Raw genomic sequence first — 25,268 nt, forward strand, 5'->3', positions numbered from 1 at the left:
GATTATCATTAAAAAACTAAATTTATATTTGCGAAGAAATAATATCGTCTGTTTATGTGGTGTACTATATACTGTGTAACTCTTGATTACTAATCTTATTATTACGGACACTGAACAATACACAGGATAGATTGTTGAAGCATACCGGGCGTCTAACAAGTCGGGTTGGAAAAGCTCAAAGCCGCAACTTTTATGTAAATAATACTCAATGGACAGCTTAGAGAATTTTTTTTTATTTCCATGATTTCTGAGACTAATCTTCAAGTCACGCTCCCTACCTGGAACCACAGGATTCACTGTGGAAAGTTGATAATGCAGACAATTATGTTCACAACATATATGATAACCCCAAAATATCCCGATGATTGATGCGTCAATGCTGTATCCTGTCTAGTTTATCCGTGACAATATACTTCTGAAGGTCTTTTTCCGATTCATTTGAAGTACCGGAGGCCGAATTTAAAGAATTTGAGCCGCCTCCCAAATTTGAGACGCTGCTCAAACATGGTTGGTTCCACTTGAAATAATTTTCAGTGTTTCGAGCCGGCGCTATAGAAAACTGTACACTGTACAGGGAGTACAGTACTACTATAGGTAAAACGGGACGGTACACCAAATCTATCTTTACCAAGCTGTACACTGTACAGGGAGTACAGTACTACTATAGGTAAAACGGGACGGTACACCAAATCTATCTTTACCAAGCTGTACACTGTACAGGGAGTACAGTACTACTATAGGTTAAACGGGACGGTACACCAAATCTATCATGCCCTTCAAGGGAGAGTAAAGGTAAAGATGTATTAAAATGACAAACAGAGATTACATACTATACTTTATAAGTATAGATATATTATAGATTATAAATGATCGATTTTTATACCGTTTTGAAGTATTTTAATAGATTTAACTATACAACCATAATAACCATATACTACGTCTAAATAGTTCATAAAAACAAGTGTTAGAAAAATATTTTATACATATAGAAGCCATAGAGATATTAGATGGAAAGAAAATGTATTTCATGGGACATTTGACGTTATATTAAAGTATTATTTCCAAAATTTAATTTTAAAGATTATTTCTCCAATAGTTTCGTGAAAAACTCACCTGTAGGTTGGAGACAGTCTGGAGTAGGTTTGCCTGCTCCATCTCTAGTTTTAGTATCTTAGGTTCTACATCCTCTAGGTTGGATACCTTCTTCTCTAGGTTCTGAACCCGAGATTGGAGTTCTTTACCTCCAGCCAGGTTCCCCAAGGTTTTACTCACTTCTCTCAGATTAGATTCTGAAGAATATCATATATAAATAAATATATAATAAAGCTCTTTGCTTATATATATATATATATATATATATTTACATGTTCGCTACAGCTGGCTAAATGGCTGGACCAAATTGGATGAATTACTATAAGGGATACCCTTGGGGTAACTAAGACAAAAAAATGTTTTTTTTCAAAATTCAAAATAAAATTCAATTTTTCTAAAATGTCACGAGCAACGCCGGGCACTTCAGCTGGTATATCTATATATACTTTGCTTGTCTGTCTGTCTATCCAAAAAACGTCAAAACGGCTGAACCGATCGGGCCCAAAGTTTTTGTGGGACCTCACATGATCCCAGGAAAGGTTTATGGATGCTCAATTTAAAAATTTGAAAATTTTGAAAATGCGCAAAAAAATATTATTAAATCACAGATAGAGCCTCAATTAAAATTTGAAATAGAAGATGGGCGCGAAGCCTAGAAGCCAAGTTACATATATGTTTGTATTATGTTTAATGTATGTTATGTATAAATATTAAATATCTTGTCGGACCTGTTTTCTCTTGAATATTAAACATCTGCCGCCGAGCCTGATCTTCTACCTCATCCAGACGATTCTAAACATTAAAACTAATTTTCATCCATTTTGTATTTTTTGATAATTAAAAAAAAATTGTAAACAATATTTATTATGGTTTTTATTTCTTATGACAGGGACTGCCAAGTAATGTTGAGCAACCCTTAATTTAAAAAGAGTTATATCAATAACGGTAACCATTAAACCTTAATATATAGGGTGTCCCAATAAACATGGGAATTCAGCGACGAATTCGATATCGTCTTTTTAAATAATTCTTTGATATAGTATAGTGATACCTACTGAGAGAACTGAGAAAGCTGTAATCTGTAAGAGTTTCGTCTGCTATGATCTGCATACGGTTGTACTTAGTAAAACAAGAAAATTACAGTATACAAACAGATTAAACTTGTCCGTCTTCACTGTTCATCTTACGGAGACATTATAGACATAGCTTTACAGTCTTTTACCGTTTTCATAAAATAAACTCTAGCAGACATAATAATATTATGTCCTTAGAAATTAGTTATTACAACGCTTATTCATAACAAAGACGATATCGAATTCTTCATTGAATTCCCATGTTTTTTGGGACACCCTGTATCTATGCTTCTCTATCTAAAAAATTAAGTTAATTGCGGATTTATGCAGTCAATTAAAGAAGGAAACTGACAAATTTGTTTCTTTTTTAGGGTAGAAAAACAAAGACATCTTACTTATTGCTCCTTGAATAAAAGTTTTCAGAATCGGGCCTGAAACTCTAATTAATTTTATATCTATCTATCTATCTATCTATCTATCTATCTATTTATTAATTTTCATCATTGTTTGATCAGTAACCATGGAGATGAAAATCTCTATACGTATGATATTTAACAAAATTAAAAGTCAAAATGTGTAGAAATATATTGCATGGATATTGAATACCTGGATACCTGGATATCGGATATTGTTTGATACATTTTCATTGTGGATATTTTTGAAATATTTAGATCATTTTGTAAACAGAGCTTAAAACTTTAGAATTGCGTATATTAAGATTATTGCTTGATCTCCTTTTTTTCTTAATCTCCAGATTAAATAATGCTTGTTCTCCTCTTATTATTAATCTCCAGATTAACTATCCGATCGGGATTAAGGATATTCTATTCTAAAGTTTTCAGCTCTGTATATATATAAACCTGGATATTGGATATTCAAAAACCTGAATATTTGGATATTCGTAAAACATTATCTAAACCTGTATATTGGATATTCATGAAATATTATCTTAACCTGGATATTGAATATTCGTAAAATATTATCTTAACCTGAATATTGGATATTTGTAAAATATTATCTAAACCTGTCTATTGGATATTAGTAAAATATTATCTAAACCTGGATATTGGATATTTGTAAAATATTATCTAAACCTGGATTTTGGATATTCGTAAAATATTATCTAAACCTGGATATTGGATATTTGTAAATCATTATCTAAACCTGGATATTGGATATTCGTAAAATATTATCTAAACCTGGATATTGAATATTCGTAAAATATTATCTAAACCTGGATATTGGATATTTGTAAATCATTATCTTAACCTGTATATTGGATATTTGTAAAATATTATCTTAACCTGAATATTGGATATTCGTAAAATATTATCTAAACCTGGATTTTGGATATTTGATTGTTTAGTATTTCCTCTGAATCTTGAATTTTCTCCTCACACATTTTCGTCTCAGCTGAAATATGTTTTTTTTTCAAATGTCTAGATGGTTGGGTAATAGGATAAACCATATTTGAAGAATTATATTATATTTACAACGGTACCCTTTAAACCTTTTTATGAAGAAAAATGATTGAGTTATCTTTGGATTTCTGTTTGAAAAGGAAAAGACCATGAAGGAAATTAAGAGGATTCATATTTCTTAAAAACAGAAAAACGACAATATTGCTTTCGATTCAGGATAATTTGAAAGTATGTCGACAATCCCTTTAATGTGTTTAAATTGTACGGTATAAATGTTTTTGTGTCAAGATATATTTTTAATTTTATTTTGAAGTAACGTCACGTAACCTTTGAATTATTAAATGATGTGATAACCAACAAATTAAAATTTTTGTATCTTAGGCAACGTTTTCATTTGAAACTGTTTATTTGACCCGAGAAAACAATTTTCTGATTTGCAGGATCTTTCTGATTTTAAAGTATTTAACCCGTAAAAACGGCTTAATCGTAGTTTAGCGATCTCTTATGGAGAATGAAGTATTATGAAATATTAACTATATACAAATAAGTCAAAAATAACCGATGGCTATTGTTTGTAATATCTGAATGATATGTTTTGAATTAAATTGATTATTTTACGATCCGAGTTGAATGTTGCAACTTTCTGAATTTGTATGGACGCTCCGTTCTTCAGCATGAGTCGTTTTTAACAATTATCTCCTTATAGACACAACAGATATAGAAGTAAGATTAGTTCCGATCTAAAGGGCTTATTTTTCGCATTATGCCTATACCCCCTTTAGTTTTTCGCGAACACTCCCTTTAAACATCAAACCTTTTTGTTCTTTTCAGTAGTTTTTTTAATAAGAGGGGTTATGATTGAAAACATAAAAAATTTCAATCTTACTTTAGTTTGACGTGAAATCTAAAGGAATCAAAAACACAACCAAACTGAACCGACTTCAAATGGAAATAGAAAGTAGTTCTATAAAATGCCATTATACCACATTTAGACTTTTTTATATTTAATTGTATAACAATGACAAATTAGTTTTATGATTTTTATTAAAATTTTGGTTTACTTTAAAACCCATTTTATCCCAATAAATGTAGATATTTCATATTTTCTATGCTATACCTTTGTTTAGGGCTGTGCTGCGACTTATAAATATTTTTGATGGATTATGAATGAGAGATAAAAATATGAGTGAAAATATTCCGATATAAACAGGATACACGTCAATGTATTCAGTTTTCTGTTGGTGGCGAGGGCTCAGAAAGTAATTAGAAGTCTTCGGGTGGGAGAGGGACATATTGAGGGAGGGAGAGGGAGAGGAAAGAATCTTTATTTTTGCAATTATACCCTGCGAACTCATAAAGCATTATTTCATCTCGATTTTATTGTGAAATCTACAAAATTGAACATTTTAAAATAAGTAAACAAAACTGTTCTGAAGTAGTAATTTGTTTAAAGGGAGTGACCGGCTATGTAAGGTAGTTGAACTGAGTATGCAGTGTTGTGGAAAACTTCTTTCGGATTCATTTGAGACATATAAAACTATTTAAAGATCTGTAAATCCTGAGTTTAAGCGAAAATTCGACGTTCAAAACTCCTAATTTGAGGATGGATACGTTTTCAGAATTAGTTTTTTTTAAATTATTAAATAACGACAACGAAAAATAATGTAAAAATTATTCAGTAGTTTAATTAGATGGTTAGGAACATATTTCTCAAAAGAAATTTGTCAATAAATTAACGCTCAAATCGATTATTTCGATTTTATTATTAAAATTGAATTTCTAATTTTGTTTGAATTTATTATTTATTCTTATTCTAGAGATCTTATATTTATTCTTAAGCAACTGTTTTAACGTAGCAAGACGACGCTGTTCTGGTTATCACTGTAGAATCTATGAATGAAATATTGGAGGAAAAAATGGAGACAATAAACATTAAATTCTAAAATTATAAAGAATAAGTTCAACTTTAGATCTTTTTTTATGCAACAAGATCGATATTATTTTTTTTTCTTTATAAAAAAAACAGCAATTTAGATTTTAGATATGTCATGGTGAAAACTTTCTGGAGAAGATATATTCTTTTTTTTGGAACCTACAACCTCGATAATATCTTCAATAGTATAGGTAATCACTTTATTCATGTTCTTCTTTTTAAAATTTTTTAGAATTCCTGCTGTAAAGTTGAAATACATGTTTAGATTTTGAATTCCTTTAAAAGCCTAGATTCACTAAAAAAACATGAAGTTTAATGTCAATATTTTGTAAACGTATATCCAAAAAAAAATTATAATAATAATAATTTTGCTTTCTTATGAAATTTAGATTATTAGTATGTTTTATAGCAAACAAATATTCTTTCTTAGAAATAGTTAAATTGAATTAAAAAAAACTCATTTTTAGAGAGCCCTTCAAGCCATCCCTGCTCTCTTTCATAAGTTAGAATGAAGTTGAATCACGAAATATGCAAAATTTTCAAATGCAGGAATAGAATTCAACAATATATAAAGAAATTGATTTCATGGCAAATATTTTATATTTAAACTTTTATATAGAATTTTGAGAAATCAAATGTCCAAACAAAAAATAATTAAAACTCAAATAATTGAATTCAAGCTGAAACTATTCTCCTACCAAGAACCCACAAAACAAAACTAGATGGAGCAACTATAGTTGTCAGAATGGAGATAAACTATTCTCCTACTAAGAACCCACAAAACAAAACTGGATGGAGCAACTATAGTTGTCAGAATGGAGATAAACTATTCTCCTACCAAGAACCCACAAAACAAAACTGGATGGAGCAACTATAGTTGTCAGAATGGAGATAAACTATTTTCCTACCAAGAACCCACAAAACAAAACTGGATGGAGCAACTATAGTNCCAAGGGATCCAGGCCAGGTGATTGAAAAAGTCGAGAAATAATTCGAATTTTGCCACAAGATTTCGCCCAGTTGGTGAGTGGACTTCAAAAGGGGTTTAAAAGTTCGTGTTGACCCCCAGTCATGGAACTTCTATTACATAGTTTAACAGCACTTTAAAACTCGACTTCTGGATGACAAAAGCGGAGTTAAACTCTACGTTAACTCGAGTCTCTGTTTGCTGCAGGAACGGATTGAAAATGTTTACCTTGAACTGTTCGGAGAAAGTTGCTGGTTGCAAAATCTATCATTTGCGCCACATCATCCCGGCTCAGACCAAAAGGTATTGTTTTCAATCCTCGGGATAGATCAGCTTTAGTGACAAGATCTTTAACCATGATTCTAGTATCAATCTCACGCCGGAGGTTCTCCCCGCTCAGTTTACTCTTCAACTCCTCCATCTTCCTCTGGTTCTCGTCCATGCTGTTCCTGTTGGAGTCCTGCAACAAGCTGAACTCCTGGACCAGGTGCTCATAATCAGACTTGTTCTCCTCGGTCCGTTCATCTAGAGCATCTATATCCTGCAATAAAAATAATCTATATAAAAAGTTCTTTGTTCGCTTAAATGTTTTCTTTAGCTGGCAAAACGTCTGGACTAAATTGATTTTTTTAGGTAACCCGGGGTGACATAAGCTAATATTTTTTTTTGAAATTCCACGGGCACCAGAGGGCCTGGAGACGTAAACCTTTGTCTGAGCATGAAGACGGAAAAATCCTCATTTTTCCAGCTGAAAATTGAGTCCCCATTGGAACACTGTACACTCGAATTTGCCGGTACAAAATTTTCAGCTCGAAAGATAAGGAAACTTTCTTAGTTCATGATCAGACAAATTGGATTTGTTATGATTAAACGTTAGCGCATCAGACGCTTCAATTCCTCCGCTACGGTTCAACCTTATTCTCTTGGACCCTGATGTAAGGAGCTAGGCCTCAGTTTAAAACTTTGTCTGATATTATTCGGTGAAGCTAAACGCTTCAAAAGTTTTGCCCTCACAAGTTTGAAAGATTTAGACAAGAAAAATAAAGAAAGAAAATTATTTTTACTTTGGTCGGATCTCAAACGCCAGAAGCTACTATTAGCCTACTAAACGTTACAAGCGCTAAGAAGTCGTCTTTTTAGTTTTAGTTTTAGTTTTACTTTTACTTTTAGTTTTAGTTTTACTTTCACTTTTACTTTTACTTTTACTTTTACTTTTAATTATACTTTTACTTTTACTTTTACTTTTAACTTTACTTTTACTTTTACTTTTACTTTTACTCTTACTTTTAACTTTACTTTTACTTTTACTTTTACTTTTACTCTTACTTTTACTTTTACTTTTACTTTTACTTTTACTTTTACTTTTACTTTTACTCTTATTTTTCTTTTTACTTTTACTTTTACTTTTACTTTTACTTTTGCTCAAAATTCTCAGTTCAAAATGCGAGTGCGACATTGTTCAGTCAATTCTTGTAAAGTTATCTACATAAATATCCCGCATGTATACTCTATAGATTAAATCTATTCTTTGATTCAGTATTCAGATCTAGATGTACTGCAATTTTAGGAAGAAAAATAAACAAAGCTTGATCTGAGGAATCTGAGCAGCATTGAGTTTGTTTACATTCCTCCCAGAAACGCCAGTACAATTTATATGCAAACAAAAATGTGGGGTTCCTGGTATATAATCCTTTGATATGAACTCACACTGAACTAGATGAATTAAAGAGGAGATCAAATTTATGCGCTATTAATGGTAAGACCTAATGACCTCGTAGCTCCTTAGTTTTGATTTTACACACAAATTTAAGAAGAGCAAATCTACCCCGGTTATATATTGAAAATTCAAAACATTGTTGTTCTTCTAATAAGAGGAGTAATGATTAAAAATTTTAAGATTTTCATCTAACGCATAATTTACTGTTTGATATGAACTATCTATAAACTATATACATCTTGTATTTTCTGTATTATTTGTATTGTCTGCAGTTGAATGCACCTGGATTTCTATATTACCAGCCTGACACGTTCTGATGCATTTTACAAATTATTTGTCATTTTCTAGAATTATAAATATTTAAATATGAAGTTTAATACCTCGTCCACCTTGACCAGCATACCGGTCAACTTCTCTATCTCACCACACAGAGATTTCAACACCAAGGGATCCAGGCCAGATGCTTTCGGAAGACTCTCATTGCTTTAAATGTATTCAAAATTTTAGAAAAATGTAATGAAGGGTTTACAGAAAATTGATAGATCCGTTGTTTTGTAATTTAAATATTAGCAACTTTGTAATTTACATAGTTGTAACTTTGTAATTTACATATTCGTAACTTTGAAATTTACATATTTGTAACTTTGAAATTTACATATTTGTAACTTTGTAATTTACATAGTTGTAACTTTGTAATTTACATATTTGTAACTTTGTAATTTACATATTTGTAACTTTGTAATTTACANAATTCATTCCCTTAACCAAGAATTTTATTTTAACAGTCCTGATGTTATTTTGAAACTGTATAATATTTACTGTTGTAGTTTTTATGGATCTAGTATTTGGGACTTGAGTTCCCAATGTGTTTCAAAATTGTATACAGCATGGAATACTGCTATTAGAATTCTTTTTAATGTACCTAGAGATACGCATAGGTATCTGATTGAAAGTATTTCACAATGTTTACATGTAAAAACTTTGTTAGCTAGTAGATGTGTGTCTTTCTATGAGACTATTGAAGCAAGTTCTAAGCTTTGCATTAGATTTCTTTCTAATTTATGTAAAAATGACCTTAACACAGTTCTTGGCAGAAAGGAATTGAGTCTTTGCCACAAACTTTGATTTTCTAATCCCTATATCTACTTAACCCAATGTCGTAGACCTTAGATATTTCAAACTATGATTTATGTTATTCAAATAGTCTAAGTTTGAAATATCAAAAGTTTACACAATCAGATTGCAAAGATATAGGGATTAGAAACTTTGAGTTTGTGACAAAGACTCAATTCCTTTATTTTCTATTGCAAATGATTGTTTTGTAAATCTTTCTGATCTTAGTAAAATGTTAGTTAAAAACCAAATGAAATATTTACAAGAACTTTTAAATACAAGAACGAATAATTTATATGTTGAAAGATTCGATAATTACGTAATAATTGAAATGATAAATATGTTATGTAATGAGTAATGATCAATGTCGCCTATTTGTGCATAATTTTTCTCTTTTCTTTTGTAAAACTATATATTTAAAAACAAATTTAAACTACACCATTTATATATGTATGTATACCTTTGTGTGTGAATAAATCTATTTTATCTGATGATTAGTGTGAAAGAAAATATCGTTTTCTATGAAAAGTGTTAGACATGGAAAATTTTTACATTGTTTTCCTGCAGTAGAAATGCGCAAGTAACTTTTGAATTGAAAAAAATCAGCTTTCAAAACTTTAAGAATGAAGAGCTAATTCATGCTTGATCAGACACAGCTTTCAGGGTACTATTGTAAATCGGACATGACATTTGAAATGACGCTCACAGACCCTTTCAGTAATTCAATGTTTTAAAAATAAAGAAAAGAGATAAATTATTCATTTTTGTCAAATAGAAAAAGGTTTAAGAAAAATATTAAAAAATTCATTATTTTTGAAAAAATTTTGATTATTTGTTTTAAAATCAGATTTAATTAATTAATAATTCATTAAAATTGTATCAACTTTAAATTAAGAATTCCCCATTTTCCTGGTTTATGAATTTTACAATTTTGAATTTTCCTGTTAATAAAAGATTCGTCTGAAGATGCGATATCTGATCCTAGAACCAACGGTTTATTCTCCAACCTCTCCAGAGCATTTATAGCAGCCAGGCAGAGTTTGGTTATTCGAGCAGTAGACTTCTTTTGCTCTACCAGCTCGGCCTCTATGCTCAGAAGCCGTGAGGTGTCAGCAGGACCTGGAGACACGTCTAAACCTTTCCCAAGCCGTTTTAATTTAGCCATATCCTTACTCTGCTGAACTACAAACTCTCGGAGAGTTGACACCTCTCGTCTCAACTCATCCATACTTTCTGCAAATTCAATTGAAAGAAAATCTGTTAAATTGATGTAAGATGATTCCGTGAACATGATTTCAAAAAACATTGTGTTCTTTGAATTATTTATCTTACACTTTACTACTCAGTTTTCAATAAAACCAAACTATATAAGACTATAGCTTGGGCACCCAGCTTTGTCTAAAGTTTTCTCTATTAAACTCAACCCACTTAATTTAGAACTTTGAAACCAAGCTAAGAAGATTCCCGTGATTCAGCCGATTTCCCGATCCAAAAAGGAGGCAAATCGGTAATCCTGAGTTACGATCGGACATCCAAACAAACAGAGATTACAACTTTATATATATAGATGGTAGATTTATTAAATAACCTTAAAGAACTACATACATAGATTTATATGTATATATTCAACTTTATCAATCAAATATGTATATTTGTGATAACTTTATAACCTAGGTATTTTGTATTCTTTACCCTGGACTTCTACCTTGCATCCTGTATTCTGTATTCTTTACCCTGAACGTACTACCTTGCATCCTGTATTCTGTATTATTTACCCTGGACCTTCTACCTTGCATCCTGTATTCAATATTCTTTACCCTGGACCTTCTACCTTGCATCCTGTATTCTGTATTCTTTACCCTGGACGTTCTACCTTGCATCCTGTATTCTGTATTCTTTACCCTGGACTTTCTATCTCGCATCCTGTATTCTGTATTTTTTACCCTGGACGTTCTACCTTGGATCCTGTATTCTGTATTCTTTACCCTGGACCTTCTACCTTGCATCCTGTATTCTGTATTCTTTACCCTGGACGTTCTACCTTACATCCTGTTTTGTGTATTTTTTACCCTGGACGTTCTACCTTGCATCCTGTATTCAGTATTCTTTACCCTGGACGTTCTACCTTGCATCCTGTATTCTGTATTCTTTACCCTGGACGTTCTACCTTGCATCCTGTATTCTATATTCTTTACCCAGGACGTTCTACCTTGCATCCTGTATTCAGTATTCTTTACCCTTTACCCCGTATCATATATCTTAAATCCTGTATCAAATATCTTAAATCTTGTTTCATATATATATATCTGAAATCCCGTATTATGTATGCTGAATCCTGTATCATATATCTTAAATCCTGTATCATTTATCTTGAATCCTGTATCATATATCTAAAATCCTATATCATATATCTTGAATACTTTACCATATATCACAAATCCCGTATCATATATCTTAAATCCTTTATCATATATCTTGAATACTGTATCATAATTCTTGAATAATGTACCTCATATTTTAAATCCCGTATTATATATCTTAAATCGTGTATTATTTGGGCCCAATCGGTTCAGCTGCTTTGACGTTTTTTGGATACAAACAGACAGAAAAAGACAAGCAAAGTATACAAAGATCCTAAATCCTGTATTAAAAACTCTAATTCCTAAATCCAAGTAAACTATATATATTTGTATCCTTTAATCTATATCCTATATCCTGTATCCTGTATCCTGTATCCTGTATGCATATTCTAACCCTGAGCTAGAACGGAAAACTATATTTAACAACTGCTCTCTATCTTGTTGTACCCTGAACCTAGGTCAGCAACAACTGCAAAATATCTCAGAAAACCCAGTCTTTCAACCCAGCTTTCCGCCTTAAAAACAATTCGCCTTCTGTTTTTATTTTTTTTTTTATATTTTTAAAAATCTGCAAATATAATATAATTAGGTTTAGCCTCGATATGTTTAACATTGTAATATTATATGTTTGTATTCTATATCTTTGGGTCAATTTAAACTTATTTTTGTCAGACAATACTGATACTGACCAGCTGAAAACACATCCTGACCCCCCCCCCTGTATACGCAGAGATAAAACACTCATTACTTACTTCTATAGACTTTTACTTCAAAACATCGTTAGAAAGAAAGCCTCATTTATAATTAAAATAAATAGTTATTTACACATATGTATACCTATGTATGTATACTTTAACGTACGACCTGAGAGAGCATAAAATTTTAAATTTTAAAAAAGTTTTTGTATACAATTTTACTCTCCAATGGAACAAAAACTTCACATCTTTTTTGCCTTGAAATATTTACAATGAGATGTTAAGTTTCTTAATTATCACATGAGAAAGTAAAGCAACATATTATCCCGCAATGAAAAATGATATCAGGAATTAATGGATAAAACGGCAAAATAAAATCCTAAAAGTTTTCTTGTTTCAGGAGATAACAAGCAGCGGTTCCCCAACATGTTTTTAGTTTTTCTGATTTGGTTTCCAGAAACAAGAACATTTATTCTCTAACTAAACTTAATCAAAAGTTGACAAATGGATGGTTGCAGGAGGGAGTATAGTTTAAATGGATGGGTGCAGGGTGGGGAGTATAGTTTGAAAGGATGGGTGCAGTAGGGAGTATAGTTTAAAAGGATGGGTGCAGGAGGGAGTATAGTTTAAAAGGATGGGTGCAGGGGGGAGTATAGTTTAAAAGGATGGGTGCAGGAGGGGGGAGTATAGTTTGAAAGGATGGGTGCAGTAGGGAGTATAGTTTAAAAGGATGGGTGCAGGAGGGAGTATAGTTTAAAAGGATGGGTGTAGAGGGGAGTATAGTTTAAAGGATGGGTGCAGGGGGAGTATAGTTTAAAAGGATGGGTGCAGGAGTGAGTATAGTTTTAATGGATGGGTGCAGGGTGGGGAAGTATAGTTTAAAAGGATTGGTGTAGGACTGAGTAAAGTTTAAAAGGATGGGTGTAGAGGGGAGTATAGTTTAAAACGATGGGTGCAGGAGGGAGTATAGTTTAAAAGGATGGGTGCAGGGTGGGGAAGTATAGTTTAAAAAAGGATGGATGCAGGGGGAGTATAGTTTAAAAGGATGGGTGCAGGAGGGAGTATAGTTAAAAAGGATGGGTGCAGGGGGAGTATAGTTTAAAAGGATGGGTGCAGGAGGGNGAAAGGATGGGTGCAGGGTGGGGAAGTATAGTTTGAAAGGATGGGTGCAGGGTGGGGAAGTATAGTTTGAAAGGATGGGTGCAGGGTGGGGAAGTATAGTTTGAAAGGATGGGTGCAGGGTGGGGAAGTATAGTTTGAAAGGATGGGTGCAGGGTGGGGAAGTATAGTTTGAAAGGATGGGTGCAGGGTGGGGAAGCCTCCCATCCTACGGGTCTCACTCTCAACCATTGTCGAGGCTCCGGTTTCAGTCTCACGGAGCCATCCTTGTCTACAGGTGGAGCTCAGTTTTCTTTATACTTTGCAATATGGAGATATTGTCAAAGAAACTTCTTTTACATAATTTTACGAAAGGAATTGAGTCTTTGCCACAAAATCTGCTTTTCTAAATCCTATATCTTTGGATTCCGATGTCGTAGACCTTAGATATTTCAAACTATGAATTCTGTTAGATCAAATAATATAAGTTTGAAATATCAAAGATGTACAACATTGGGTTCCAAAGATATAGGGATTATAAATTCAGAGTTTGTGGCAAAGACTCAATTCCTTTATCTGTGTAAATGCTTTAGTCAGTTTTATTAAACCTCAACAGCAACTTAACTTCTCTGATAATTTTTGAAAGATTTCAAAATGAGTTTCCAGACTAAACTATAGTTTGTGCATGTTATATCCAGACTAAACTATAGTTTGTGTATGATGTATCCAAACTAAACTATTGTTTGTGTATGGTGTATCCAGACTATACTATAGTTTGTGTATGGTTTATCCAGACTATACTATAGTTTGTGTATGCTGTATCCAGACTATACTATAGTTTGTGTATGCTGTATCCAGACTATTCTATAGTTTGTGTATGCTGTATCCAGACTATACTATAGTTTGTGTATTCTGTATCCGGACAATACTATAGTTTTTGCATGCTGTATCCAGACTAAACTATAGTTTGTGTATGCTGTATCCAGACTATACTATAGTTTGTGTATTCTGTATCCGGACAATACTATAGTTTTTGCATGCTGTATCCAGACTATACTATAGTTTGTGTATGATATAAAGGTCATGTATGGTAAAAAGGATGTGTATGGTTTATAGGTTGTGTATGATATAAAGGTTGTGCAGGATATAAAGGTTGTGTAGGATATAAAGGTTGTGTAGGATATAAAGGTTATGTAGGAGGTCATGTATGATATGAAGGTTGTGTAGGATATAAAGGTAGTGTATGGTTTATAGGTTGTGTATGATATAAAGGTTGTGTAGGATATAAAGGTTGTGTAGGATATAAAGGTTGTGTAGGATATAAAGGTTGTGTAGGATATAAAGGTTGTGTAGGATATAAAGGTTATGTAGGAGGTCATGTATGATATGAAGGTTGTGTAGGATATAAAGGTAGTGTATGGTTTATAGGTTGTGTAAGATATAAAGGTTGTGTAGGATATAAAGGTTGTGTAGGATATAAAGGTTGTGTAGGATATGTCCTGACTAAGCAGGATTCTATCTCTATATATCTCTGTTGTGTGGCTAAGCCCAATACATACATGTTAACCTGCTGGAGAGACAGTTGATAATAATAAGATTATATAAAAAATATATAAACCTATACAATGGGTTTTCCACCGAAAGAAAATTGGTTAGGCCAGGGGTACTGAGTTTTTGTCACAAACTCAAATGTTCTCATTCCTATGAATTTGCAACCTGATGGTGCAAACCTTTCATATTTAAAACTTATATTATTTGATTTAACAGAATTCATACTTTGAAATATCAGGTCTTCGACGTCATTGGGTTGAAAAGTTATAGGGATTAGAATATTTGAGTTTGTGGCAAAAACTGTACTATACAAATTTTAATTCTTTGCCAAAAATACTAGAAAAGATTTATTTTTCAGGCATAAGGTTCTAATCTAATATTAAAGAACCATTGAGATTGTAATGTATATATTTGAATATATGTACTTTTGGAAATTATACTGTTTTTAGTTTTATTTCTTTATCAATATCATTGACTAAAAAAAGTTCCTTCAGATCTTCAGTATTTTTGTTTTTATTACTGAACTGGGCTCAACTACAGAAATGTAAGATTTTTTTCATAAAATTAATCCCCCCTCCCCCTCTTTTGTATATAAATCTACCTCAGAATCTGTAGTCTGAGAGATGTTCATTGTAAACACATAATTCTATGTATTTTTAGGACGGGAGGGGGGGGGGCGGCACAAGCTAGGAAGTTACATTTTTTTACAATTAAAGTGGATTAAAAAATGTTCAAGGTGATTTATTATTTTTCTCTTTTATTTTTGTATTAAAAAAATAATATCCAACAAAAAATAAAAATATAAGATAAAGATTTTTCTGATGTTACTCCATATTGCTTAATATTTGGTGATCTACCCCTTTAAGTTGTTGCATGGTTAAAACCTGAGTTATCAAAACAGTTTCTGGAAATTTTGTTGAAACAGAACTCTAAGCCTAAAGTAAGTCTGGAGAAATATTGAAAAATAAATCAGAACAATTGACAGAACATGAAATGTTTTTGTATTTTTCATTAACTAAAACGATGATTACAGTTTCAGAAGATCTGGATTAAGTGTAAAACATGTAGATTATACTGGCCCTAATCTATATTTGGAATGATTGACAGGTGATTATCAAATGTATTACTTGTGGAAATCAGAAACTGTGGAATAAGCCAATGTTTTTTTCTTTTAATTAATGGAGATTTAGATATGTCGCTAAGGCGTTTGAAAATTATGATTGTAAAAACTAATAAATTTTAAAAAATGTTCAGAGCTGGGAACTTTTGAATGGTGGATATCGGGATTAATGCTTGATCCACTCTTTTTCTTAATCTCGAGATTAAATAATGCTTGTTCTCCTCTTGTTATTAATCTCCAGATTAATTAATCGATTGGGATTACGGATATCCTATTATATTTTAGGTTGGTATGGACTCTCATACATCTTTCCTTTCTTTTCCCCCCGTAACTCAGGACTGGAATTCAACTGGGGAGAAGGACCTGGAAAGGGATATTTTCTTCTGTACTAAACCCCAGAGTAGAGAAGACGCAGGAGTGAACCTGAACCTTGAAGAGGATTATAAACACCTGGATAATCTTAAGTCCTCAGAAGTAAGGTGAGAGGAGTTCTAAAATTACTAATCTCTCCTCGCAGGAAATAAAGTCGAAACTTATACAGTGCCATCAATATTTTAACATATTATCCTACTTAGAGAAAACTAGGCTTCCGCGGGTTGATTCCCCTGCATCCTGTATTCTGTATTCTTTACCCTGGACGTTCTACCTTGCATCCTGTATTCTGNAAATTTTCTAATCCCTTTATCTTTGCAACCTGATGGTGTAAACCTTTGATGTTTCAAATTGAGACAATTTGATATAACAGAATTCATAACTTAAAACATCAGAGGTCTACGACATCGGATTACAAAAATGTAGGAATAAAAAAAATAGAGTTCGTGCCAAAAGCTAATTTCTTTTTGCAGATTTTTCTTTTTTTATCGTTTATTTTTCAAATCTAGAAAAATATAAATCTTTTTTTCAGGGATATTTTCTGACCGGCCACAATTCGACCATTAAAAAAATTGGGCCTAATTAATCGGTTTAGTCTTTTTAACGTTTATTGAATCTAAACATAACCAACAGAGTAAATATATATGTTTAAATACAAGCTGAAGTGCCCGGCGTTGCCCGTGGAATTAAAAAAATTAATAATTTGATTTTTTTAGCCTATGTTATACCTCTGGGTTCCCTAAAAAAATGTCAGTCCATGCGGTTTAGCCGTTTGGACGGCTAAAGGGAACATATATAGGAATGTTGTGTTTTATTATATTTTGTTTTATAGATAAGATAGAAAATATTTGGTTGTTTATTGTTTTTCCATTATTTTTGTAAACAAATGTTTAAAACTTCAACTTTGTTTCTTTCTACTTATTAAATAATCATTTCAAACTTTGTTTTACAGGGGGAGAATATAATCCGTTATTATGGTGTTTCCGTGAAAGAATATTTCTGTAAAATGTTTCACAGGAACCTGTGGTAGCTTAGCGAAAGATGAATTTTGAATTACAAAAACCAATATTTCTTGTTTAGAGTAGTTGTAGAAGAGGAACCAGAATCTAGGAAGCCTCTTGACCAACAAATTATTGTTGGAGTTGAAGAGCTTCAGGAGATTCATAAAAACCTGAAGGAATCTCCAAATATTCTAAATTTATCAGTCAAATATCCAGAAATACAGAGTTCAACAGAACCACTTACAGGAATATAGAATAAACCATTCAAACCCCTCTTTCAGGATACAGGATACAGGATTACAGGATACAGGATACAGGATACAGGATACAGGATACAGGATACAGGATACAGGATACAGGATACAGGATACAGGATACAGATACAGGATACAGGATACAGGATACAGAATACAGGATACAGGATACAGGATTACAGTGTACAAGATACAAGATACAGGATACAGGATACAGGATACAGGATACAAGATACAGGATACAGGATACAGGATACAGGATACAGGATACATGATACAGGATACAGGATACAGGATACAAGATACAGGATACAGGATACTGGATACAGGATACAGGATACATGATACAGGATACAGGATGCAAGATACAGGATACAGGATAAGGATACAGGATACAGGATTACAAGGTTCAGGGTACAGGATTACAGGATACAGGATACAGGATACAGGATACAGGATACAGGATACAGGGATACAGGATACAGAATGTTAAACCTACAAGAATACAGGATACAGAATGTTGAACCTACAGAGATGCAGGATACAGAATGTTGAACCTACAGGATGCAGGATACAGAATGCATAACCTACAGGGATACAAGATACAGAATGTTAAACCTACATAGATACAAGATACAGAATGTAGAACCTACAGGGATACAGGATACAGAATGTAGAACCTACAGGGATACAAGATACAGAATGTTAAACTTACATAGATATACAAGATGCAGAATGCATAACCTACAGGGATACAAGATACAGAATGCTAAACCTACATAGATACAAGATACAGAATGTAGAACCTACAGGGATACAGGAGACAGAATATAGAACCTACAGGGATACAAGATACAGAATGTTAAACCTACATAGATACAAGATGCAGAATGCATAACCTACAGGGATACAAGATACAGAATGTTAAACCTACATAGATACAAGATACAGAATGTAGAACCTACAGGGATACAGAAAACTGGAATTGAGTATCCTAGTTTAAACGAATTGTAATGTTTATTAACCCCACTGGTCTACTCTATACAGCTGGGAGAAGTGAGAACCAACAAGTTCCAGACTTTCAGGAGAATAGAAGGAAGGTTTCTTTTCCAAATATACATTTCAAATCAGTAAACGAAAAGGTAAAGAAAACATTAGAAGAAGTTTTTTGATTAAAGGGACTGTTGTTGTAATTTCTAGCGACCCTTCATTTATTAAATCCGGTTCACAACAGTACACGGAAACCTTTATGTGCTTTGTATGATCAAAGATGAATCAAATATTTTGAAAATTGTCTTTTTATTGTGAAAATTAACTTGCGGAATTCCAATAACAGAAAAAATGAAAGCAATTGTCGTAATGATACACTTTTGAAGCCAGAAAAACGACAATACAGCATTATTGATGATATGAAGGTAGGGTACTGCTGTAAATCGGACATACTCTGGGGAATAATTTAAAAAGGTTAAGGAGTTAACACCGATTTAAATTTTGCAAATGGTTTCCGATGTATTTTATCCTTTTCTTGATAACTTAAGATATTCGTTGAAAACATTATTCAATTTTCTGAGATTGAAATTACGTCTACAATCTGATAGATATACTTGAAATTACGTTTACAATCTGATAGATATGCTTGAAATTACGTCTACGATCTGATAGATATGCTTGAAAATATGTCTTCAATCTGATAGATATGATTGAAATTACGTCTACAATCTGATAGATATGCTTGAAATTACGTCTACAATCTGAAAGATATGCTTGAAAATGCGTCTACAATCTGATAGATATGCTTGAAAATACGTCTACAATCTGATAGATATGCTTGAAAATACGTCTACAATCTGATATATATGCTTGAAATTACGTCTACAGTCTGATAGATAGGATTGAAATTACGTCTACAATCTGATAGATATGCTTGAATATACGTCTACAATCTGATAGATATACTTGAATATACGTCTACAGTCAGATAGATATGCTTAAATATACGTCTACAATCGATAGATATGTTTAAAATTATGTCTACAATCTGATAGATATGATTGAAATTACGTCTACAATCTGATAGGTATGCTTGAAAATACGTCTACAATCTGATAGATATGCTTGACATTACGTCTACAATCTGATAGATATGATTGAATTTACGTCTACAATCTGATAGATATGCTTGAAATTACGTCTACAATCTGATGATAGATATGCTTGAAAATACGTCTACAATCTGATAGATATGATTGAAAATGAAAATTCTTTTCGACTTGTTCGTTTTATGGTTTTTATTAAGCCTAATTTTATTAGTTATTGTCTCTTTAAAAGTTAGTAGATTTTCTGCTGTTTTTTGGTAGGTTAGAAGCTAGCTACTTCTTTTGTAGGCTCACAGCTCTGTTTCTTTCTTCAGTAGGTTGCTAGATGCTTCTTCAGTAGAATAGCAGCGGTTTCTTTCGTTAGTTAGCAGCTCCTTCGCTAGTAGGTTAGCAGCTGCGTTTCAGTATAGGTTAGTCTCTGTTTCATCGGTAGGTTTCGGTATGTTTTGTTGCTTTTTTAGTAGGTTCGCTACTGTTTCTTCAGTAGGTTAGCTGCTGCTTCTTTAATAGGTTAGCTGCTGTTTCTTCAACGGGTTAGGTGCTTGTTCTTGAGCAGGTTAGCTTTTACTTCTTCAATAGGCTAGCTACAGCTTTTTTGTAGCTTAGCTCTTCTGACTCCTTAGTACGTTAGCTATTTTTTCTTTATTAGGTTAACTACTGCTTCTTTAGTACGTTAGCTGCTGCTTCTTTAGTAAATTAGCTGCTGCTTCTTTAGTAGATTAGCTACCGCTTTTTTAGCAGATTAGCTACTGTTTTTCCAGAAGGTTAGAAGCTGCTCGTTCAGTAGATAAGCTGCTGATTCTCAGTTCTTTAGATGCTTCTTCAGAAGGTTGGCTGCTCCTTCTTTAGTAGGCTAGCTACAGCTTTTAAGTAAGTTAGCTTCGGCCTTTTAAGTGGGTTAGCCTCCATGCTTTTTAGTACGTAAGCTACTGCATCTTTATTAGGTTAGCTGCTGTTTCTTTAGAACGTTAGCTTCTGCCTCTTCAGTAGGTTAGCTGCTACTTCTTCAGTAGGTTAGCTGCTGTCTCTTCAGTAGGATATCTGCTACTTCTTCCGTTGGTTAGATGCTGCCTCTTTAGTAGTTTAGCTGATGCTTCTTCAGAAGGTTAACTGCTGCCTCTTCAGTAGGATAGCTGCTACTTCTTCAGTAGATTAGCTGCTGCCTCTTCAGTAGGTTAGCTTCTACTTCTTCAGTAGGTTAGCTGCTGCCTCTTCAGTAGGTTATCTGTTACTTCTTCAGTAGGTTAGCTGCTGCCTCTTCAGTAGGTTAGCTGCTACTTCTTCAGTAGGTTATCTGCTGCTACTTCTTTAGTAGGTTAACTGCTACTTCTTCAGTAGGTTAGCTGCTGCCTCTTCAGTAGGTTATCTGCTGCCTCTTCAGTAGGTTAGCTGCTACTTCTTTAGTAGGTTAACTGCTGCCTCTTCAGTAGGTTAGCTGCTACTTCTTCAGTAGGTTATCTGCTGCAAACAAAGCTGGGTTCCCAAGCTAGCAGAAAAATATAATAAATAGTAAATTGTGTATAGTGTACTGCGTATACTGTGTAGGATATAAAAATAATAAAAGAAATCTTGAAGAAAAATAAACATAATAAATAAGATTAGCTACAACTTTTAGTTCCTATTCATGTCACCTATTTTTTTTCAACTGCCTTTTCTTTCTTGAATGATCTATTCCAGACAAAAATGAAATAGATTTAAATTCTTAAATATCTGAAAAATAATTTAGGAAAAAAGCATGGAATCTTTCAGTTCTCCGAACCAACATGACATTCTTTCTGTTCAAAGGTTAGATAATTTAAACATTTATTGTTTAGCTGATAAACATGAAATATTATAATTCATTGTTTAGTTGATAAGCATGAAATATTCTAATTTATTGTTTAGTTGACAAACATGAAATATAAAATTTATTGTTTAGCTTATAAACATGAAATATTCTAATTTATTGTTTAGCTTATGAACATGAAATATTCTAATTTATTGTTTAGTTGATAAACATGAAATATAAAATTTATTGTTTAGCTTATAAACATGAAATATTCTAATTTATTGTTTAGCTTATAAACATGAAATATTCTAATTTATTGTTTACCTTATGAACATGAAATATTCTAATTTATTGTTTAGTTGATAAACATGAAATATTCTAATTCATTGTTTAGTTGATAAACATGAAATATTCTAATTTATTGTTTAGTTGACAAACATGAAATATTCTAATTTATTGTTTAGCTGATAAACATGAAATATTCTAATTTATTGTTTAGTTGATAACATGAAATATTCTAATTTATTGTTTAGCTGATAAACTTGAAATATTCTAATTTATTGTTTAGCAGCTAAACATGAAATATTCTAATTTATTGTTTAGCAGCTAAACATGAAATATTCTAATTTATTGTTTAGTTGACAAACATGAAATATTCTAATTTATTGTTTAGCTTATGAACATGAAATATTCTAATTTATTGTTTAGTTGATAAACATGAAATATTCTAATTTATTGTTTAGCTGATAAACATGAAATATTCTAATTTATTGTTTAGCTGATAAACATGAAATATTCTAATTTATTGTTTAGCTGATAAACATGAAATATTCTAATTTATTGTTTAGCTGATAAACATGAAATATTCTAATTTATTGTTTAGCTGATAAACATGAAATATTCTAATTTATTGTTTAGCTGATAAACATGAAATATTCTAATTTATTGTTTAGCTGATAAACATGAAATATTCTAATTTATTGTTTAGCTGATAAACATGAAATATTCTAATTTATTGTTTAGCTTATAAACATGAAATATTCTAATTTATTGTTTAGCTTATGAACATGAAATATTCTAATTTATTGTTTAGTTGATAAACATGAAATATAAAATTTATTGTTTAGCTTATAAACATGAATTATTAGATTTATTGTTTAGCTTATAACATGAAATATTCTAATTTAATGTTTAGCTTATAAACATGAAATATTCTAATTTATTGGTTAGCTGATAAACATGAAATATTCTAATTTATTGTTTAGCTGATAAACATTAAATATTCTAATTTATTGTTTAGCTTATAAACATGAAATATTCTAATTTATTGGTTAGCTGATAAACATGAAATATTCTAATTTATTGTTTAGCTGATAAACATGAAATATTCTAATTTATTGTTTAGCTGATAAACATGAAATTTTCTAATTTTTCTCGAGATAAAGTTAAACAAATTGTTTTCGAAGCTTTACAAAAGATCAAAAAAATGTTAATTAGTTTTATCGATAAAGTTTAGCACATTGTAATTTTAACACTGATATTGGATTAATATGAAAAATTTTAATGCTATCATTGAACAAGTTTTAAAAATTGCACACAGGCTTTAGTTTTAAAAAAGTAAACGGAACTAATGACTTTTGAATCCTAACGGAAATTATCTGATGATTTTAGAATAGTATTTAGGAAAATCCAAAAAGTATGCATTTTCGCGGATTTTCTCATTTTCTTGAAATATCATATATAATTTTACATTTTTCTTAACAAACTTTATGTTGAAAAAATTAAATCTGTGATATTTTGGAAAGGCTCGCCCACCTGAACAATGTAGGTGATTTTACTTAATCTTTGTGAAATTTCTGATTTTCCAGGGAAAAGAAAATGCTTTATAATTTTAAAAATTTAATTACGATGTAAGATTTTTTCTAATAATCTAACCAAAATACGTTTAAAATTAACAAGATCTGAAAAATCATTATTTTCAGCAAGTTATACTGTCAAACAAACGTAATTTGTGTTACATCAAATTAAGGTGGTCTAAGTGAAATACCAATTTTTTAAATAAAAAAATAAAAATTCGCAGAAATTTGCATCTCTAGTTTTATTGTATAATGAATATTAGAAAATTGTTTTAATATTTTCCCACTTTTTTCGATCAAATGGACTATAGGGATTAAAAAAACATTATTAAAACGTAATGATTTCTAAATTTGCATTTATACTTTATTTTTTAAGTTTGGTTAAGAACGGTTTATGCAGTACACTGTCCCAAAAATGCCACATTTTACTCAAATCAAAGTATATATGCCATCTTATTGTACTGACTTCACAGAAAAATTCAAAACAAGATGTTTATTATGAAAAAAAATCAGCCAATTTAGTTCAGTCTTATGGCCAGCTATTGCTAACATATAATATATAAGAGCTTTTTTAAATTTAATTGAATTAAATCATTAAAATAAGAGCTTCATAGATAACAAATATAATTTAATAATTTTAGTTTGCAAAACGGGAAACCTCAACGAACCCAGCCATTTCCAGCCTTACTTAACCCTTGCTCTTCTCATCCACTCAACCCAAACCTATCCTTCCCTCTCATTACTGTTACAGTCAACCCTATGGAGAAGAATGAGAAAACCTTTGTTCCGAAATCTGAGAGTCAAATATATTCCGACAGAAGGAACAGTATTGGGTCTGCTTCAAGCTTAGGGAAACAATTTCATTCTTTATTTTCTTTCTTTTTTATTCTTTTCTTTTTTAGTGTTTTCCGTTTTTTATTCCTTTCTTTTTAGGCTTTTTCCTTTTTATTCTCTTAATTTTTATTTTTTTTCTAGTTTATTTTTTTGTGATTTATTTCTTTCATATTCTTACGTTTTCTATTTCACTTCCTTTTTACTTTTTGTCTTTTTTCCTTTGCTTCCCTTATTCTTCGCTATCATACTGTTTCTGTTGTTAAATTTATTAACAATTTCTTTTATCCAATTTTGAGAAAATAGTTAACCCTCAATTTCCCAAGTAAATGTTCAATTTCAAGCTTCGGTGCCAATAAATGACTTTTTATCCTGGCAAACCCGGTTTTTCTTATTTTTTTGTGTGTTGATTTTTATGAAGAATTAAGTAATCAAAAATATGATTGGTGAATTTGAATATAACAGGCGTATCCATGAATTTAAGTTTCTTCTACATCCGTAAATAATATAGGTTCTTCAATATCCTTTCTGCATTTAAATTTAATAAAGGAAATGAGTCTTTACCACAAAATCAAACTTTTTCTCTATATATCTTTACACCCCAATGGTGTAAACTTTAGATATTTTATACATAGATTATTTGATTTAGTATATTTCAAAGTTTGAAATATCTAAGGTCTACGACATCATTGGGTTAAGAAGATATTGAAATAAGAAAATCAGAATTTGTGGCAAAGACTCAATTCCTTTATATACAGTCTATAATCAGGAAGACCCGGAATTAATTTACAATTAGTCAGACGACTTTACAATCTAATTTAACAAATATGATTGATGAATCGGTAACCACAAAATAGCCTTAGTCCTGCCATTTCCAAAATGTGGTCTGCCTTTTCTATGCATTTAAAGTTGCCAGAGATATAAATGTAAAGTTGTCTGATTTATTGTCA

General features: G+C 31.5%; 2 protein-coding genes across 3 annotated transcripts in view; one reads left to right on the forward strand and one right to left on the reverse strand.

The window, feature by feature from the left end:
* The window catches only part of LOC111695234 (COP1-interactive protein 1), a 31,621-nt gene extending 21,076 nt beyond the window's left edge, over window positions 1-10,545 (reverse strand). For both annotated transcript variants that reach the window (XM_023464464.1, XM_023464465.1), the window contains exons 1-6: window positions 10,258-10,545; window positions 8,584-8,686; window positions 6,715-7,027; window positions 3,505-3,578; window positions 1,821-1,884; window positions 1,114-1,289 (exon numbers count right to left, since the gene is read on the reverse strand). In XM_023464464.1, the coding sequence (XP_023320232.1) occupies window positions 1,114-1,289; window positions 1,821-1,884; window positions 3,505-3,578; window positions 6,715-7,027; window positions 8,584-8,686; window positions 10,258-10,544 (1,017 nt within the window). In that variant the 5' untranslated portion in view covers window position 10,545. The remainder of the gene's footprint in view (window positions 1-1,113; window positions 1,290-1,820; window positions 1,885-3,504; window positions 3,579-6,714; window positions 7,028-8,583; window positions 8,687-10,257) is intronic.
* A 5,188-nt stretch (window positions 10,546-15,733) lies between these two features.
* LOC111695244 (uncharacterized) lies at window positions 15,734-24,824 on the forward strand. Its single transcript, XM_023464476.1, has 8 exons — window positions 15,734-15,756; window positions 16,054-16,127; window positions 16,426-16,619; window positions 17,593-17,759; window positions 18,815-18,909; window positions 21,590-21,648; window positions 24,129-24,331; window positions 24,784-24,824. The coding sequence occupies exons 3-8, from the start codon at window positions 16,432-16,434 to the stop codon at window positions 24,822-24,824; spliced, it is 753 nt and encodes a 250-aa protein (XP_023320244.1). The 5' UTR covers window positions 15,734-15,756; window positions 16,054-16,127; window positions 16,426-16,431.
* Window positions 24,825-25,268: the final 444 nt, after the last annotated feature.

Source organism: Eurytemora carolleeae, unplaced genomic scaffold (assembly GCF_000591075.1).
Source record: "Eurytemora carolleeae unplaced genomic scaffold, Eaff_2.0 scaffold189, whole genome shotgun sequence".
In the NCBI taxonomy this organism is placed as follows: domain Eukaryota; kingdom Metazoa; phylum Arthropoda; class Copepoda; order Calanoida; family Temoridae; genus Eurytemora; species Eurytemora carolleeae.

What these genes read in the sequence shown, in the direction of transcription:
- LOC111695244 (XM_023464476.1), top strand. Translation starts at nt 16,432, where the DNA reads ATGGACTCTCATACATCTTTCCTTTCTTTTCCCCCCGTAACTCAGGAC. An exon ending in CTTAAGTCCTCAGAAGTAAG is followed by an intron (nt 16,620 to 17,592) that starts GTGAGAGGAGTT and finishes TTTCTTGTTTAG; the next exon opens with AGTAGTTGTAGAAGAGGAAC. An exon ending in TTCAACAGAACCACTTACAG is followed by an intron (nt 17,760 to 18,814) that starts GAATATAGAATA and finishes TACTCTATACAG; the next exon opens with CTGGGAGAAGTGAGAACCAA.